At 39.2% G+C, this 20,894-nt stretch overlaps 1 protein-coding gene across 1 annotated transcript in view; it reads right to left on the bottom strand.

Annotated features, from left to right (window-relative positions):
* LOC117480414 (transmembrane protein 65-like) overlaps nt 1-20,894 on the bottom strand; it is a 41,140-nt gene that overhangs the window by 16,165 nt on the left and 4,081 nt on the right. Inside the window, exons 3-5 of the mRNA XM_034127730.1 lie at nt 5,704-5,748; nt 2,011-2,078; nt 1,067-1,121 (exon numbers count right to left, since the gene is read on the bottom strand). Coding sequence (XP_033983621.1) covers nt 1,067-1,121; nt 2,011-2,078; nt 5,704-5,748 — 168 coding nt within the window. The remainder of the gene's footprint in view (nt 1-1,066; nt 1,122-2,010; nt 2,079-5,703; nt 5,749-20,894) is intronic.

The following is a 20,894-nucleotide window of genomic DNA, read 5'->3' as shown; positions in this document are numbered from 1 at the left end:
TTGATTGCGGATATAGGATATGCAGAAGGGTAGAAATACTAAGCAATTATTTATAATGGTTGTTTTTACTTTGCTTCACTGTGCTCCTCTATTTAAAGCTCCTGTCCACATTCACATGCAGTGTAATGTGACGTAACCACAGAGTGTCTGTCAGATACACTGAAAGGGAACATGGGATAATATTAAAATGCAAACGTAAAGTGGATATTAACACATTCGGCTTGTCTTATTATAGTCATGAAATAATCATTATCTAGGGCAGCCTCTCTCTCATTCCTATTTCTTTCTCTAATGTTATCTTTTTGAATTAGTGTCACAGCAATGTTTCAATTGTGACTTTATCATTAAAGCTTCATTATGAGAATGGGTATTCTGCCGACACTGAAATTGAAAATGCCTTCTTCTATTTCTGTTTTAAAGAGTTGGGAGTCCAATATGATTTGGCATACCAGCACTCTAATTTGGAAGTAGATGAAGATTACAACTTGAAATCTGTGCCGAGAAAACGAATGAATTCAAGTCTGAGGTAATAGTTTGTGTCAAATATACATTTATTTCAAGATTCTTCTCCTCCCAGAAGTGGCTATTAAGTGAGCAATTAGATCATAAGTTTGGAAGTAAGGAAATCATGTTAAAATCTGTCATAACAGAAATGTAACTTCCTTATTAATAGCTGTGTTTAGAAAGAGACCACAGTTTGATTTGCAGCAACATCATGGACATGTCTCTTGTTGTCAGTGCAGATATCACTAGTGTTGAGCAACAATCTTCAAACGAGATGTTGCGATTTAAAGAAACGTTCAGAGATTTATATTAGGAAACCATTTCCTGACTCAAGGACATCAAACTAAATAAAAATCAGTACATTTCTAAAAGCTACAGAATCAATACAAGTACAACATTGTGGATAAAACACTGCCCACAAAAATGAAAACCATCCAATAGAAAACAACAACAAAAACATCTCTCTTCCTCTTTTAACAGCCTAATGGACTCTCATTGGTATTACAAATATACATTTTCCTTAACAAAATATAGCTGGATAAAGGTCCTGAGATTCCCTTACCTGCCATAGTTGAAATGCCGAGGATCACTCCGATGGATAACTCAATATGTGTTCCCTGGGAGGAACACACAAACACAAACACACTCGTTATGGTTCATTTGTATGATTTTAAAATGTTCAATTTATTTTTGTCACTTTATAATACAAACAATCAGTGGAAGCTTATGTATGAGTTATAACATGGAATATATTGTATTTGTATGTTCTTTCTCCATGACATTCAGAGAGGAATACAACAATGAATTATTTAACGGAGGCTGACTTGGTGTCTCCTGTGCGTCATAACAAAAGGTTATTCTGGACTACAAAGCTTTTAAAGATCTTTTCTAAAATGTCAGTCCCTCAGTTTCCTGGTTTTAGTGGATAATACAAAACGTAAATCAACCAAAGATCTCGGGTACAGTAGTTTATCAAAAAAGTATGGATTTAAAAAAGTACAGGCAGATAAATATTTGGTGCCAACACAATCTTTCTTTATCTTTTTGGGAAAGTTATTCCATGTCATTACTGTACATGTAGGATATTCTTTATTGTTTTTTCCCTTGTATATATATCTCAGTTGGTCTGTTCATTTCCCTGTAGATGCCTACAAAATAATTGAACATCTCTGGGTTAGAAAATAACCCGGCTGTGAAAGCACACATTAAAAGGAAGCTAAAGAATATTATATTTTCATTTCCTGAGCAGGATCACATCATTCCACTGTGGTTAGATTTCATTATTTAAACAACTTTACAAAGACTTAATAAGACGTGGGTATGCTTGTGGCAGACACACTGCTTACAATTGTTTCAGATGAAATGAGAAATGGAAGGACTGGAGATGAGAGACAGAGCGCCATGACTGATAGAAAAACAGGAAATATACTGAGCTATAAAGACATTAGCATAAAATAAAGAGATTTCTCCTTTTTGCCTTGATGCTTCCTTCAAAGACACACTTACAGCTACGATCATAATGCAGTTATCCAGGAATCCAAATCCAACGAAAGGGATAGCATTGTGCAGCAGAACTGTGAAATAACAAACAAACAATACATCACCATCAGTTGCAGTTGTGTTAAGGTCTTCATTAATATGCAATAACCCATTAGACATAATTGAGCATTTCAAAGCAGACCTCTGAGATACAACAACATTATTTCACAAGACACAAAACCCGTCCCTATTTAAAAGAAAATTATAGTCTAATCTAGTCATTTATTCACGAGAGTTTTAATATGTTGTTATACCAGGTCATTTGTAGCTTTTTTGTAACATCCACAGAGTAATCCAAGTGTGAAGATTGTTAGTTTATTCCCTAAGCTTTATAGAATATGTGACATAAAATGATTCATTTAACCCCATAGTCAAGACCATTTGAATATTTTTCTACCTCACATTTGGAAAAGCATCAATGGGTATCATCTTTGAAAATCCAAAACGGAATGAGATTGAACCTTGACCTTTTGTGTGAGTAGTGTTATGAATATAAAGCAGCTCCATTTCCTCAAAGAGGCTATCAAAATGTATATATTTTACACAGAGTAATGTATTTGTCCCTTTACATGTGTAGAGCGAGTGTGTGTGTGTGTGTGTAACATGTTTAGACAAGCTAGTGGAATATCATTTTGCTGCGATGAAAGTGAATTTCAAATGTCACATCCTGAGAAAGGTCTAGCTAATTATGGTTTTGAATTCGAGCAAAGTTAAAGCTAGTGTTCTGCAGAAAAGGGATTGCTTTAAAGAATAATAGCTCCTGAATGCCACTAATGTATTTAATCAAGCTCTTGTTTTACTGCAGCTCTGCCTGAATGGAAAAGAAGAATTTCCAATCTTGATATGTGACTACATACAAACACCTACTCAGTCACTTCCTAAACGCAGACTTTACTGTAATACTACACCAGGGGCAGCTTTGATTGAATATTGAAGAGCACTCCATCTCTTAGCGCTGAGACCTTATGCTTCTCTGTGAAAAACAACTAGACACTCAAGAGTGAAGTGAAGGAGACATTTTATTATTCTAGCTCTGCTGAATACTTTCATACAAAGCATCATCCTTTGCACTACAGTTCCGACATGTTTTAGTCATCTATCACAGCTTTTGACAATGACAATTTAGGCCTATTCCAACTTAAAACGGACCCCATAGCTTTTTTTTTAACGTCAGGGATAACTAAGATATCCACATTATATTTCCCAATGAGAACTCCTTATCTCCCCAAGAGCGGAAATAAAATATAGACTCCTCTGGCTATAGTAGTTCCCATGAATGTACTTTTTGTGAACACTCCAGGAATGAAATGACTATGAAGCTGTTCCTCAATTTTTAAGTGGGTTAGGGTTTATCACGCCTGATCTTTACCCTAGTTACTGCCATCAGGCCACACTTTAATGATGTGCTATTAACCTTTTGTCCTGTTGTCTTCTGTGCAGAGGAATGGTAGGTCTGCCCTCTGTGCTTTCCCTATGATCGCAGTGCATCTAACCAACCTACTCTTATCTTAATTAATGCCAAGAAACATTCAGAGCTATGGAGAGTCTATAAGCTGTTTCAGATGCAAGTGACATACTAAAAAGGGTATAATTACAATAATCAGCTTTTGTTTTTTAAATGTTTATATTAAAAAACACAAAATCATCATCTTTTTTGATTTGCTGGAACAAACGATACCACTGTTGAGACTTTCTTTGGCAAACCTCAGCTCCAAATTGCAGTCTCATGTACTCAGTTAAAGGTGGGGTAGGTACGTTTGAGAAACCGGCTCGAGATACACTTTTTGTTATATTCCAGGGAATGCTCTTAACATCCCGATAGCAATGAATATCTTAAGTGCTTTGACAAAAAATCCATAAAGAAATGTCATCTGTGGAAGCCGTAGTACTGTAAAAAGTACGACCAATCATTTTAGCCGGCCCGGCTAAAATAACTGGATGGCCTACCTGCCTGTCAGCCTTCCATCTGTGCACAAACTTATCTCGTGCCCTCATTGGTCATGTGCGCGTTCGTGTGTTGGAGGAGGGGCTCTATAAGGAAGTGGCAGATTTTCTCCGGTTATGTATTTTCAAATTCTAGCGATCTCGAGCCGGTTTCTCAAACTTACCTACCCTACCTTTAAGTCTGCAAAGAGATTAAGCTTAAGCAAGGATTTGATCATTTAATAGTTTTTAAGCTTACTTCATGACTTTTAGGTTGATCTGTTTTATCAGTAATGAAACTTTTTCCACAGAAGTCATCGTCACGTGAAACTCCCAGTAGGAGATAAACAAGACATTGATATACACAACACAAAAACGCTGCTGTCTTGAGGAAAATCCCGACTGTTGTGTTTGACGCTGTTGCTACAGCAACAGCCGAGTACATATTTTTTTCATTCGGCTGTGCAGAAAACACTGAGCTTTAGATGAGAGATCTCTCACACGATGTCTTGGTTTCTACTCATAGTGAAAGTCTTTGCTTTTGGACAGGATCAAATGAATGATCACAAGTTGATATGAACCATACCAAGCAGCTGGAGGCAGGAGGAGAGAGATCTGAGGGCATGCCACTACTTGAGCAGCGCAGAGTGAAGTATGCCTATTTTTAGCTGAGTGTGTGCAGGTGGATTACATACGTGTGAGTCTGTCACCTTCAATATTAACTGGGAATTGATCTGCTCACACATTCTATAGATCTAAACTAAATAACATCTCACACCAAATACAGAGTGCTGCAAATGTTGGTACATTTTGTGATCTTCTTTAGGGCCTGTCCTTTTCCCCCTCACTCTGCACTGTGCTAATTCTGTTTATTTAAACTAACTTTAAATGTTATAACAATTTGTAATAGATCATGCAATTCTTCCGGTTTTTGCCTTGTAAATATAGTATTTACTAACCACAGGAAGAGCTTCAGTGGAAGGAAAAGTTGGATCTTACAAACCATAAACATTAATCAATAAATATATGATATAAAGGGTCATTAACTGTTCAGACAGTGCCTGCTACTGTACAGCAGCTGGAGTACAAGGAGTCTGTTTACAGTGAGGAGACACAGTCTTAGTCTTGATATCTGGACTGTTTGTTTTATTTTTCTATTTAACAGCTTTTGAGTGTGTGTGTGTGTGTGTGTGTGTGTGTGTGTGTGTATGTGTTGTACTCTGCTAACAGTTGTGGGAACTGTAAAGGACTCTCAAGCACAGTGTCCAGCATGATGTAATAGCTTAATATTGTGTGCTTTGTGTCATAAAGTCATAAGAAGATTTGAACTGTACAGTAGAATCAGCTTTAATATATATCCTTGGGTACCCATGTGTTTGCTACATCAGGTGCAATATCTAATGCCATATCTGCACATGGAAAACGTAAAACCCACAAAGCCACCTACAGCATGTATTCCCTGTCCTTTGGAGAGGACATGGAAAGAAAGTATCAACATCGAAACCACAACACCCGGCTCATTAACGTTCGTTAAGAATGATCTTCATTAATCTTCCTGCTTGATAGACCGTTAAATGAGCGATGTCAACACAGGCGGGTTTAAGGAGAATATATTTATTAATCAAGTACTCCTTTAACCACTCTAAATAAAGAAAATAATTAAATACACATATAACCACATACATTCAATTCCTTTTAAAGCATACAGCAATATTACAATGTAAGGAGAATGCTTACTATATCTGAGCTCTGCTGGAGTAGGTGCTGAAACTTCAATCTGACCTGAAAAAGAAGAAAGAGAAGGAGACATGTATTACAAAGCTTCTGCATCTCCTGTGGCCTGCGTCAACATGAAGGGGAAAAGGCAAAGGGGAGATAGAGGAGAACATTTGAGCAATGTGTAAGAGGAGATGAAAGGAAGCGAGGAAGAGGAGCAAAGAGCATGTCCCTGTTTGCCCCCTCCCCTGAGCGAGAGATGGAGAAGGAGAAAGGCGACGTGAAGAATGATGATTCTGCTGCCAGTCAGGACTCAGAGGTGCCCTGCTGGCACACTGATTATAGTGTGTGTGTGTGTGTGTGTGTGTGTGTGTGTGTGTGTGTGTGTGTGTGTGTGTGTGTGTGTGTGTGTGTGTGTGTGTGTGTGTGTGTGTGTGTGTCATGGAAAACAGGAGGAAAATATTCAAGGTGTTATGTGATTTAAAACAAAATCACCATAATATTTGAACACAACTGTTTTCCATAGTGACACTAAAGTTATACAGGAAACTGTGAAGTTAAATAGTTGTGACATCCGTCTGTGATGAGAAGGTAAAGAATACATTAGGTGTGGAAAGGACACATTAACACAACAGTGTTCTGAACTGTGATGTGACACAGGGACCTGCTGTAAAGTAAGGAATCATTTCTTTGTTTTTTAGGCTGAAGAAAAGATCCTTTTCTTTGCAGTTTCTGGAAATTGGATTTGAATGAGGTCATGGGAAATGTTACTCCACATAATGAAATTGTTCCATCCCTTACATACTGTTATTGCACCACTGCGTGCACAAATATGCTTTCGGAGAGGGGAGCTATTAAGAACTTACTCTAGGAAATGACCAGCTATTTAAAATGACCTTATAAATACTTAGACATTAAAACTAAAACATTAAAAACGAATTATCCATCTTTTAATATATAAAGTTTAGGCTGTAACATCACAAAATACAAAGAAAGAAACAAAACATCTGCCTCCCTCCTGTCCCCTGTCCCCCCCCCCATTGCCACCCCGCCTCACTTCCTCCTTTCCTTTCATGACTCAGTGTCGCATTACGAGCGTCAGGCCACAGCCTTCAGTTCAACCCCGTCTCATGTTGCTGACACAACAACGGACAATTCTTCACCTCAGCGAGAGCCCTTAAAATAAAGCTCACACATTCACTGAGGCACCCACACTAACACTAGTATATGTTCATCATCATTATTATTTTCACATACAAACTGTCATTAACTCCTGCTTCTGCACTGCCTTATGAAATATTATCTTTCTAATTCCCTTAGAGAAGTTTAAAGGCTTTGTCTCATTCGACAGCTTTTGCTAAATTCTCTAAACTACAATAGCATAATCTATCAAACTACAAGAGAGGAAAAAAGCAGCAGAGATGAATATCCTAACACAGGAAGACTGATGGCTGTGCCGAAACACATTTCTCTCCATTAAAAAGTCATTCATGGATGGTTCTAGCTTTTAATTAAAGGCTTTCAACGATTCCCCCTGTGCCCTTCTGTAAGCTGATGCATCAACTCCTCACTTATCTCACTGAAACCTCAGCTGATCAGCTGATGCTGTTACATAACAACAATTGCTGTAAGACTTTAAATGAGACTTGAACATTTCAAAGGTACTGGGAAGCCATGCAATTTTCCATACAAGCATTTGAAACTTTGATAAGTTCATAAACAGTGAATTGCCTAAAAATTTAAAATAAAATAACTAAAAACCTCATCCGCATTCAATAATTTCAAATTGATAATTAGACTTTGTTACGGTACGTCCACACCAAGGCCCCAGGAAGTGCGCCGGACTCTGTGCCCAACATTTGTTGTGTCCAAACGGCGGTACTGCAACTCCCGTATCAGTCCGTGACGTCACCCGGCCCAAAACAACTTTTTCCCATTGACTAACATGGGGAAAGAGACGTCTGTAAATCAGCGGATACTTTTTTAAAAACTAAATAAACTACCCAGTATGAACTATTGTATAGCCCTTATTAGAATCATTAAGTCCTTAAAGTTGTGAAATGCACTAAAAGCCGAATCTAGATTTATTTTCTCTCCATTAATTCTAGTGAGGCCGAGAGTGGGAGCTCGGGGGGCGGGGCTTAATGGGCGCATGCTCTGTGAGCGCACATACGGGTTCTTCTGCTCTGGCAGCCAGGCATGACGGGTAATCTGTGACGTTTCGCTCTCTCAAAAGTTGGGCCATTTTGACTTCATGCGCCAATGAGCAGCTCTCATAGGAAAGAACGAGACCCCGCCTCCCACGCTGTATCCAGTTCTTATTATACATCCATGGTCCACACGGCAGCGTGCCTTGAAGCTTGCCGGTGGGCGTGTCTGGCGTGCGACCAACAACCAATCACATTAATCTCCCGCCCTGGACACACAAGCACGCGGTTTGATTGGCTAGAGCTTGGGCATATGATTTGACGACGCTTGAAAAGTTGAACTTTTCTCAACTTTCGAAGCGAGCAACAGAGGCAAAGCGACGCGACAGAACCACAATGCAGTTCGGCAAAGCATGACGTCACCCCATTCAAAGTGAATGGGAAGCGTCTCTGTTGAAGCAACGCACGCTGCCGTGTGGACGGGCCGTTACTCCGAGAAAGAAAAATATGTTATACTCAGCTTGCCACTCTTTTTCTCATGCATACACAACACTGGAAGGTCAGTTACCTGGTTGATGTGCCAACAGCTTTGAGGGACGATAGAACAGTATAATATACATGAACGTTAACCTAGACAAATTCATGAAAGATTTGTCACCTAAAGGGGCCTACACACCAAACTGACACCAAAGAACACGTCCCGACGGACCCGATTGTTGTGTCGCCTCACGTCTCCTGCGTCTTGGCCAACAGTCGCACTGGAACACACCGCATAGACTTCAGCCGACGGCAAAGTAGCACGTACGAACTGCGCATGCGTGAGTTGCAATAACTCTCCTTACCAGCAGGCAGCGGTAGTGTGTATTCGTCATTCAAAAGAGGCAACAACCGGAAGACAGACTGCGTGATACACCGTGAGCAGAAGAACAGACTGCGTGATATAAACAAACAACAAATAGCGTGTGCGTTCCATTTTCACTCTACAACGAGAAGCTCATGGGGATTTCCCGAACCTGTGTCGAGAGCTGGAGTTAAAGGAAATCTCAGATTTGCCTTCTTAATAGTTTGTTTGGGTCCCTTACTTCCGTTTCGCTTCTCATGCACTGATTCGCTAAGCTGAACAGCCAATCAGAGTGATTTCTTTAGCCGACGGCCTTTTACCGACAGGAGGCGGAAAGTGTCGGCACGGCCGAAAAGACACGACGGGGCGGGACACACCAATCCGAGTAGGGCGACAGGACGCTCATCGACGGCCAGACATCTATCGACATCTATCGCCCTTATGTGTGTAAGGACCTTTAAACTGACTTTTCAAAACATTATTCTTGAAAAGAAGAAACATCTGTTGTCTGGGCCAAGACTGATTTTCCAGTTTCTGAAAGATCCTTCTTCCTCATTGACGGATAACATTAGGGCGAAGATAAAATGCCCAGTTGATAATTTTCTTCACAAAGTTTTGTCTCACCAAACTATTTCCCAGAGGGCTGATGGCCAAACATTTTTCTATCCGTCAAATTTTAAGAAGTAAAGGAGTAATGCAATACAGCCTTGCGCTCCAAATCAGAAGCATGTTCCTGCTATATTCTCCAATTACTTAAAAAGAATGAGACCAGATGAAATTGCAGCCGAGTCACCGTCCCATCACCACTCACATGAGAAATCCCATTAGTGAGATACAAAATCCCTGAAGATCTTCCCCTCCCAATCCACTGGGCTTCATCCAGATATGTATTAGAGCTGCAGAGCTGACGTGGCAGACTATTGGGCCAGAACTGCAGTGGTATAAAGTATTGATTGCATACTATCTCAACTCCCCAGAGCGTATGTGTCAAGAGAATTCAATTACAACTGACGGGAGTGCTGAAAACATTTATTGCCTTTGGTAAGTAGCTAACCACGAGCATGATTAAATACCAAAGCAGCCATGTTTCATTCGTCTTGAAGCCTCTCTTATCTTGGACCCTCATACTGCAGAAATACCTGCACAGCACATCTGGCGTCTGAGACAGCTTGTGTTTACAGATTTGGACACAGATCTCAACTGTTGAGGGCCAAATCAGATACAATAATTCTCATATGCACGTCCCACAAATCTTGGCCTTCCCAGCATTTTTAGCATTTAGTTTGGAGTGAGAAACTTAAACTATTTAGATGTTTTGTATGTTTTATTGCACATTTAAAAAAGGAAACAGAGAAAATGTAAATAGCAAATGAAAGTATATGTGCAGTTACACGACTATGGGCTTATCTAAAGAACCTAAATTAACAAAGATATTTGACTTGATGATGGTGCTACATTTCATCACAGTCAATCAAACAGTTGGGTAGTACATTTTGTGACCGGCAAAGCAATCGAGCCATACTGCCAGAGCATTTTTTTAAACTGTGATATTCATGTCATCTCATCTCAAATTTCACTTCAGCATCTGAATGATAATGTGCTTTGTCTGGCAGCCTGTTTAATCTCCTATTGATGTGAAACAGCCAGACCTCCAACTCACCTTCATAAATAATTATGATATACTCCTGTGCTGGCTTTAGCCTTAGCATTTTGGATTGACTTGCTGCTTGCTGCTCTAAAAGTGTCTGTTCAAAGAGGCAACCATTAGCACTCAACTTCTTGTTTGCTGTGATTGTTTAAGGATGTGAAAAAGTCACGCTTCCCTGTCTTTGTTTTGCCGAGACAATTGGATCAGTCCACACTTTCTCTTTTGGTGCCAGCGCGGCATGAAATGTGTGAACAGAGTTTTAGATTTAGAGATAAGCATGAGAAAAGCCAAGCTCTTTCTCTGCAAAACGTATTAATGACCAATACATGCTTGTGTGTCTGTATAGTGAATGAAAATGATAATTAGAGGATATATACGTTTTTCTGCCAATTCCGGTGTTTGTGTTACAGAGTTAAACAAAATAACCTTTGCAAGGGCATTTTTTATTGCAGAACAACGCAGTTTGTGTGTGTGAGAGTGGGCTGTACTAAGAAACATAATTGTTGTCCCCTCAGGACTTTATAGATTTTTAGTTCACTTTCTCACACAGAGTGCATCAGAGTGTGGTTTGATACAACACAGACTGCAGAGTGTGTGTGTGTGTGCGTGTGTGCATGAGCATGTGTTTATCTGTACGGATGGATATCATCATCGTATTATTGTCTTCACTTTGTGTGCAAGTATATTGTTCTGATGTGTGTGACCAAGCATGCATAAACTGTATCCGTGTGTGTCTTGTGTGTATGAGATCAGTAGAACAGAAACAATAGAAGGCTACATCCATTCATCACCCGCACTGCACCTTGACATTCTCCTGTGATTTATGAGGCAGGAAAGAGCAAATTTCACAGCACGCAGAATGGGGGTCAGTGGCAGGGACAGTCATTAGTAAACACAAAATAAGAGAAAAATGTTGGGGAAAAAACTTTTTATAGCATAAGGTTTTGTACATTTTTAGGTTGAATTGATATTTGTTGGAGAAATAATTTGCACAAAAAAAGTTTACAACCAAATGGAAAGCAATCAATACTCAATTATATATTTCTCCATCTATTTAGTCTACCGTAGTTCAGGCAGAATGAGTCCACCTTAAAGCTGTAGATTTGCATATAAATGCACATTTGAAAGAAAGCCTATCTTGTTCTACTCCCCTTTACATATCTACAGGACTTTTAAAAGTCACCTCACAACTTAATATAGTCTGCCTGCTGAGGAGAAAATAATAAGTATTCAGTTCAATTCAAAAGCACTGGTGCATGACCACACAAAAACAGAAGCCTTACATTTCAGCAAAGTATCTTCTTCCCCCTGTGGGTTCAGCGAACTCTAGATGGCAGGTAGACAAATATATACACCAGTGTATTCCCTGAGTGCCAATTAGCCAAGCTGTGGAGGGCCTGAGACAAAACACAGAAACAGACAAAAACAACCACAACTCCTTGAAAATACCCCCCAGACAAACCACAAGCGACAGCAGGGAAAAGAAGAGAGTAGCCTTGTTTCCTCTCCGTCTTGAAGTTGGCACCCAGCCAGTAATGAAGGACGAAGCAAAGAATAGCATATGAGAAAAATAGATATTTTTAATTGATCAAGTGACTGCCTAAAATAACTCACAGAGCCGCACACTGAAGAAAGTTAACAACAGAGATAAAGGTACTTGGAAGCCATGCATTTAACATGAAGTGCTTGGACCAATAATAAAATGTGCTACTAAGAACACTATCATCGTATTTCCTGTATTACATTTCCTCCCATAAAGATGGGGATACAGGACCACAGATTCCACTTATATAACAGAAAGTGCTCACCACAGTTATGATGCAAGTGGATCCAAATCCTGCATCAGCCCTCATTCTACAAAAACCTGTTTTCACTCAAGTTAATTGCAGTTAATTACATTAAGCACCTGGCATCCTGGCTGTCAATTAGTCATTGATCAGATTACTAGAATCAAAGCCCATACTCTTCAACGGTACTGCACAGGTGTTTCTAATGCTACTTAGAACCTTAGTTTAGCTGTGTGCAAACCATATTCCAGTTTCTCTTTTATGCTCCTTCTAGGGCTGTGCGATTATGGCAAAAATCATAATCACGATTATTTTGGTCAATAATTGATATCACGATTATTAAATACGATTATTCATTGACTTTGAAAACATCAATTTATTGAACTTTTAAATACAAATAATAATTTGAACAGTATCTTTTTAACTGTTGATTTCCCTGAACGTATAATTCAACTGAAAAACCAATACAAAAATAAATTAAATAAATTATACATTTATATCTACATTTAAATAAATAATATCAAAATAATAAATACCAATAAACAAGATCAACACATATTTTGGAGCGCACTTCAACAAGCTACTAAACATATATAAATATGATAAATACAAATACATTTGATCAAATATGTTGCAGTGCACTGTCACAACCTAGCAAAGCAAAATAATCGTTTTTTTCGATTATGTTATTTTCGTAATTGTGACAGGCCAAAATCGTAATTGCGATTAAAATACGATTAATTGCACAGCCCTAGCTCTTTCTTAGTGTGGGACGACTTTGTGTTTTTATGGATGGCTGTTATTGTACATAGCAAATGCAGGGAATTTGCAACAATGAGAAATTGGCACAAACCTGCATCGTTAACCAGGTTCTACACAAATGTACAATTGTTATGCACTGACTATTCCAGGTGGTTTCAGCCATGCGAGTGCTGTTTACCATGCTCTATTGTTCACTGCTGGTGCTGTTTTACTGTTCTTGTCATAAGCCAGGGACCTGGGTCAACACCTTCTGTTTTCAAAATGTGAATTTTGGTTCCAGGCACAGACGGTAGCAGTTTTCTTTTGTGAAAAGCTGTACAGTGCATCCGCAGTAACAAAAAGCAGCAGTTTTCTATCTTGTTAGCATAGTGGAATTTTGTTTTTGTAGTTGTTGGTGAGCTAAAAGGAGAGTAAGTATTGGACTACGTCAGGCAGATATAACAAAGCAGGCTGCTAAAAAGAAAATTATTTTCTATGATGCAGATTCAATATACTGTATATACTTCCAACAGGCTGGTCCACGGACGAGCTAGTGAAATAGGCAGCCTAGTATTTATCGAAGTTAAACTTGGAAGTATTTCAAAGCAGTAAATACAACCCTTGAGGGAAATGTTAAACTCATCATCTCCAATAAGTGCTGACTGAGGTCTTGAGGGACTGCAGTGGTAGCAGCCGACTGTGCAAGGTCAGTTACAGAAGCCTCTGAGGGACAAACCAAGGAGAAAACAAGGAGGTGTGATGTATAGTGTGTTACGGTACACCTCACAGAAGTGTGAAAGGGATAAGAGTAGGAGAGATAAGGGGACAGTGAGTGAGGAGACCACAATAGCATCAGAAATGGCAGAGAAAGTGTGTTATCATATTTTCCCCTGCAAACTCCGATCCATCTCTGCCCCTTAAACTGTCAAGTTCATAACCTTGTGATCGAAAGGACAGACTCACAAAAACAAGCCCCACCTTGAATATCAAACACAACCTGCTGTGCATAATATTATTACCAGGCTTCTGTGGTGCCTGTGTAATTTGGTTCATGACTTTATCCATCTGTCTTGGTTTCACAAATAAGAAGAGCCATATGCAGTGACTTTCTTTCTCTCATTCTCTCTTTTAGTTTAATTGAATCATAAACCAGATTGCCAACTAGAAGACAATCTCACATACTTGGCTCAATATGGCACATTTTCCCCCCAGAAAACTTGGACTCTAACAAAGACTCATCATTTGTAAATGGGGCTTTTTATGTATAACAACAAATCATAAGTTTTAAATATAGTGATTCTTAATTTCAGTGTTATTAGTAAAACATTTGCACAAGTAATGGATTACAGGTCAGCTGCTCTCAAAAGCTACAATAGCATGCCTGGCTAACTTGCTTCTGCCTACAGTAGGCTAACTCTAACCTAACTAAGGGTTACTTTCAAAGGAGTATTTCATTATCATAAACTTGATTTCATGTTAAGTTATCATACACAATTAAGACCCCTGACTGAGCTCTTGTTTTGAAACATGTCAGGGGCAGCATTTTTATCCAAATCAGGAAGCTAAGTAAGCTAAATTAGCTCGCTAGTTATATATAATAAAGTCTATCTCTGACAGTTGTCATTTAGGCCAGCAAAATGAACTGTATAGAAATTGGAAGCCTACTTTTGCCTACCCCCCCATCCAATCCCAGGGAAAACAATTTCAAAGAAAAGACTAACAAAATTGATTTGTCACTGTTGTCATTGTAAACTGACACTTGTAACATTTGAACAGGCTTAGCAACAGTCAGTTGTGGTAAAATGCTATATAGGGAAAAAGTCCCCTATCATGATCAACATCAATCTGCTTTTTTTTTTTCTTTCAGTCATCAGCAATAGCAGGTAGCACTTGGGTTCAGCACACATTGCAGTTCAAACAAAGTTTCCAATGAAAAAACACTCAGTGAAAGTATCCTTGGCGTGCGGAGAATGATTATGTGTTAATGGATGCAGCTCTGTTGTTGGCAGCAAAGTACTCTCAATAAATACACACTGTGTTATTACAGTCTGTGTGATGAATGTTGTGTTTTCTGTTCATAAATTACCAGACACAAGTCACAGCAATGTCCAGCGGACAGAAACCAAGCTGAGTGTCTGGCAGGTTATTAATCCAAGTAGCCTAACTCAGCGATAAGCACTGTTGCTATCTAGTAAAGGCAATTAACAGCATAATGGGAAGCATCATTGACTTGCAAATTCTCAACAATGCCAGTCCTTTTTTTTCATACCAGCCTGAAGAGAATTGTGATTGAGCATGGGTCACGGCAGGTTAAATGTCACCATGGACTACCATTATGCAGCAGTGTCTGTGAATTAGCATGACTATGAGACTGTGGCGGGATGGAGAAATAAAAAGGTGGTCTCCTTTGTCAGTTTAGGCAATGAAGCTATATCTGAAAGGCGGACAGACCGGATATGGTTTCCCCTTTCAACATCAGAGGTGGAATACGATATCAGCAGGCCCTATTAGAGCAACACACTCAGCATAGAAAATATGCGCCATCCTTTTTGGAACAGACAAACACGAGGAAACAGGATTGAAGCTTTGAAACATAAAGGGTTTCAAACGTTAGGAGAAATAAATGACAGGTCGTAAAAGAAAATGAAAGAAAGAGCAAGTTTGTTAAGGCCCCTAATATGCCCCCTTTGTAGTAAAATCTTAAAGGTCTCCTATTATTCCAAATCCACTTGTTTTTATGTATCTTATACATAAATATGTGTCGCCTCTGTGTTAAGAGATTCTGAAAGTTTCAGGAAAAAATATTCTCTCTCTTTTCGTCCGGATCCATTTACTGTATATAACAATCTGTCTGAAAATGAGCTGATCAGATTTTGGCCACTTTGTGATGTCACAATGTTTTTTTGGGTTGTGCAACCATAAGCCAATAAACAATCAAGGTAACCCCCGCCCACCTTATCAGCTGAGTCTCCTCCTAGAGTACCAGTAGCCTCATCCCAATACCCCTCCTCGACTCCTCTCTTCCCCTCCTCCGGGACTTGACCCGGAAATCGATCAAGACACGCCATGTTGAAGGACGTCCCAATAGCTGAAATGCACACGGAGGAGTCGAGGAGGGGTGAGGGAGGAGGGGTGCGGGAGGAGACGAAAGGGAGGATACACGAGAGCAGACTACGCGGAAGTGTTTTCACTAGTCGCGTATAAAAGCCCCGCCCCCACCTTCACAGCTGGTCGATTTCAACAGAGGAAAACGGAGAACTGGAAGAATGAGTGGAAAAGCGTCCCATAAATGTATAAGTGCTCACAGCTCCGTGGGAATTATTATGTGCAATTCATTTCTTAAGGTTATACTAACAATTTAAGTCATGTTTAATGATCTTGAACGTCACTAAAACATAGCTATTAAGAAAGCTATTTCATAAATGGCTAGATCTTGATAAATACAAATTATTTGTTTTGTTTTGTGTTAAGATATTCAGGAGTTAAATTATTTAAAATTCACAGTCCTGAATGTGGGTTTGTGGTGAATGTGGGTTTGTGGTAAATGTGGGGATCTACAGGACACACATTTTCTGAGTAAAGGCTTTCACATTATTATAATTATAATTTTATTGAAATGTACATTTTACACCAAAACGGAACACAAAAGCAGGACCAACCATCATTCATTGAATTCCTTGACTAAAAAGAGAAAGATTCATCATTTAAATACATATTTAACAATAAATGGGCCGGTTCTAAGGGGTTATTCAGTTAAACCCAATGAGAGGGGATACAGCTGTGCACATGTCATCATTAACAGACGTCGTTTAAGAGTGACGTTTGAGTGAACGAGGACATCCCAATTAATACCTGAGGACTCCTCTGTCCTCGCGTCACCTCCTCGTGTCTCTCGCTCGCATTTCACGGAGGCGGAGCTAAGACGCAAGGAAGGGACGCGAGTGAGGGAAAGGAGGAGTCGAGGAGGGGTATTGAGACGAGGCTATTGTGTTTTTTTAACAAACATCTCGCAGAGGGGCGTGGCCAGTAGCAGCTAATTTGCATTTAAAGCTACAGACAGAGAATCAGCACTTTTGAAACAGGGCTGAAACAGAGGGGATTATGGGATGCTACAATGCATGATCCGTTTGGTATTTCGAGCCAAACACTTCAGAGACATGTTTTGTATATATCTGAGACCTATAATATATTGATGAAAAAGAGTATAATAGGGGACCTTTAAGGGTCACTGAAGTGAAAGTCATAAAGTTGATTCAGACGCCCCCCCCTTTACTTGCTGTGTTTTCCTCTTTTGCATCTCTAATTAGCTTTCCCTGTACATTACGTCTCCATCCTCTGGGCCATGAAGGGAAATAGCTTCCATCTCAATTCCTCTCACGTTTTCTTCTTCACCAGCAGGCCTGTGGGAAAGCGTGGAAGTGTGCTGGATGTCACTGAGTCACTCGGTATCTGAGGATCACAGAGGGCCAGATGGAACACAAGGAACTCCGGCTGCTTCCTTTATCTGCTGCTGCTCTCCTCTCCTGCTCCTATAAATCATTGCTTCAATTCTCTACACTTTTGACAGTTCTATTAGAATGTAAGGATGACTCCTGTTTCCTGTGATCAATAAATTGTGATATTTCTCCAATAAAAGGGAATAAATCAAAATGTTAAGATAGTACGGAATCAACTGATTCAAATCTAACAAGGTTGTCAGATTACGTGATGCAGCATTTGTCTTTCAGTAAATCATATCATTCCAACTAATAGTTAATCATAATATAATCCCAGTCCCATTTTACGTTGTTACCATGCTTAATTGCAAAAGATGGGTAGGAAATAACCATGTTAGTATTAATTGCAAAGCTATTTAATGTTAAGTAAATTCATATATTTTGATGTGTGAATTAGGAGAATAAGTTAAAGTGGACCTATCATGCTATATTTGAATAATATATTGTAGGACCATACCTATATAAGGCATATTTATACTTTTTTTTTTTCAAAATACCAAACAGATCATGCATTTTAGCCATGCCTCATTTTGCTCAATTTGACATTTTTTTAGCTCTGTTTTTGCAAGGGCTGATTCAGTGAGAACAGCACCATCTACTGGCCTGGCATATGTACTACAGCGTCTCCAGCGCTTTCGAACGGCAATGGCCGTGGCTGTCTCCTCCTGATTGGTGGAGTTGGCCCAATAGCCGTAGCGCCACTGTCCTGACGTCAGGACAGTGTTCAAATCTGGATCAGTTTTTATCAGATCCGTTGCAGCCCCTTTTTTAGAGATTTGGGTATGGAGGAAAATAGAGAGGGTTGTGTTTTCTGACACTTGGTGAGGTCCCTGGAACACCGGGGACACATATTCATGTATAAAAGACATAGAAAAGTGCATTTTGCATGATAGGTCCCCTTTAATTTAAGACAACATCCTTATCATTATATAGTTTCAGTGAAGCTCTTTTATTTCCACTCTCTCTATTAATATTTTACTTTGGAATTGAGATTCAAACAACAACAAGAGCATTATTTAATCTCTCGTAACTTAATTATTCATACATTTTTTATTGTGGTATGCATATTTCAGTGCCAGAATTAGTTAGTTAGTTTCAGGGTTCTTACACCTTTTCCAAAGTCAAATTCAAGCACTTTTCAAGCATTTTCAAGGTGCATTTTTAAGCTTTTCAAGCATCTTACAGCTGTTGTAAATTACATATTTATATACACATACTTATACTCAAATGATTATTTCCCTACCTCACATTAAATCAGATGTTCTTTATGCTATAAACAACCAAATGTGTGTTTCATAATAGCATTCTACATGAGGATGAAAAATTAAAAATGTTAGAAAAGAAAACTAAGTTTAATATTTCAAAATGAGTGACCCATCTGTACGTAGACTGGGCATCCCATATAACCTGGCTGAGCCAATATAAAACAATCAGCCAAATAACTTTTCAATATATTATTGATTACTATTTTTGAGGTACTTTTAGGTTGGCAGTAAACACAAGTCAGAGGTAAATGGTGTACTTCTACTCCACTACATGTATTTAATACCTTTAGTTACTTTACAGATGTGGATGAATCATGTGAAATATAATCAAGTGTTAAATCAGACTTTAGTTCCACCTGGAGTAAATTCACAAGCTACTCTGCAGTATACAAAGTCATTCAAACTAGCTGCAACTTTACCAGCTTTGATAACACTTTCATGATCAATCATTATAAAACATATCATATACAATTATTAGGGATGCTCTGATCGCCAATTTTGGAGCCGATCGCCGGAATCAGTATCGGCCGATACCGATATCGCTCTCTTTTCCTCTCTCCCCCTCTCTCCCTCTCTCTCTCTCCTGACAGCCCGTCAGTAACTCCTGCAGCTCACTGATCCAGTAATGAGCGACCCGACAGTGAAGAATAAATATATTTATAACTAGTTTAGCTTGTTCCAGAGGTAGATAAAATAGCTAAGTGTGTTAGGTCTAACTCTTAATGTGTGTTCTGCTCCGCTCACCGGTCCGTCACAGCGGGTGGAGCTGCAGGATTTCTGCTTCACACACACGTTGCATACCGCTATTTTATTGTCATTTTCGGACACTTAAAATACTGCCAGACTAGTGAAGCCATTTTGGCAAGCTTGTTTTGCCGCGCACAGAGAAAAGTGTCATGTATTTTACATGCAACGATAGCCTAATCTAAAATGCTCTACTATGGCGTACCTTTCGTGTGGTGTGTGGCTCGTCAGCGCAGACTCTCGCATCGTTATTGTTGCACACTTTGCAGGAGGCTACTCTTGACCCTCGTCTTAGCCATGGCTTGTATTTGTCTTCTGCTAGCCAACGCTCGTTGAAACGGCAACCTCTGGCATACTGTCATCTATCACTCTCATCAGAATGCCCAGGTCACACACGTAACAAAAACACTTGCCGGTCACGCGCATTGTGCGGGAAGGCCGGAGCGGAGCTGTTTTATGTAAAAGCGAAGCAATTAAGCGCGCTCCGACTTCTTTATTTTCTTTTAATCTAAAAAGCGAAGTAAAGCATTTACAATTTCAAGCACCATTCCCAAAATTCAAGCACTTTTCAAACCTTGAAAACACCTCGTACAATTTCAAGCATTTTCAAGGATTTCCAGCACCCGTACGCACCCTGTAGTTTATTACAAACATTTATCTTTTTGCCGCAGCCCAATATTTATTTTCAGTGCCAGGAGCTGTGTAGTAGTATCACTAAATGGTCTCTGACAATGTTATTACTGAGACCTTGTTCATGGCGATGAATCATCAAGATCCACACTTTACTCTGCTCTAAGGGGTTAGTCTTATTTGGTAAACTGTCTTGAAACGTAATTTAATTAATTATCTTTGAAACACCTCCCAATGTTCAGATATGAACATAGAGAAGTATCATGAGATCATTTTTTGTTCTTTCTGGCTTGAATCAAATTAAGCAAATTGTCCAAGGATAATAAAAAGGTTTTTCCTTTTCTCATTAAATATGATTCACTTTGCACCCATCTTGGTATTCATAACCTCTCTCCTCAATCTTTTCTGTTCCATCTGTTTACTTTTCTCCTCTCAATACCTCTGCCTTCACCCTACCTCACCTCTGTCTTCTAACTCTATTACTTTCTTCAAATACTGGGGAGAACGAGGAATCTCTACCAATATTTCGACCCTCCTAAATGAAGCCTCGATCCCATCCAGCAAGTTAAATGTATGTTCCACATTTCTCTGATACAATTTAACGACTTTTCATGAAGAAAAATGAATGAAGACCTAACTAGAAATAGCTGTTTGTCATTAAAACAAAAGACACAAAGTAAATTTGACATCAGACTGTGTACTGTACCACCACTTCTAAAGAATGATGAGTTAAGTTGTTAATTCTGAAAACAGATCATAATAACTAAGCCTTCCCTAATGCACCAATACTCCCTTTGCAGCACAGTATGCTTTAACCAATGGAAGAGATGTGGAAGAGATGTGAAAGGGGTTGTTTGTTTGGACTAGCAGAATAATGTTTCTAAAGACACTGAAGTTCTCCTTATCAGGTCTA

This window comes from Trematomus bernacchii, unplaced genomic scaffold (genome assembly GCF_902827165.1).
Source record: "Trematomus bernacchii unplaced genomic scaffold, fTreBer1.1, whole genome shotgun sequence".
NCBI classification, from domain to species: Eukaryota; Metazoa; Chordata; class Actinopteri; order Perciformes; family Nototheniidae; genus Trematomus; species Trematomus bernacchii.
This window is presented reverse-complemented; position numbering and strand designations above follow the sequence as displayed.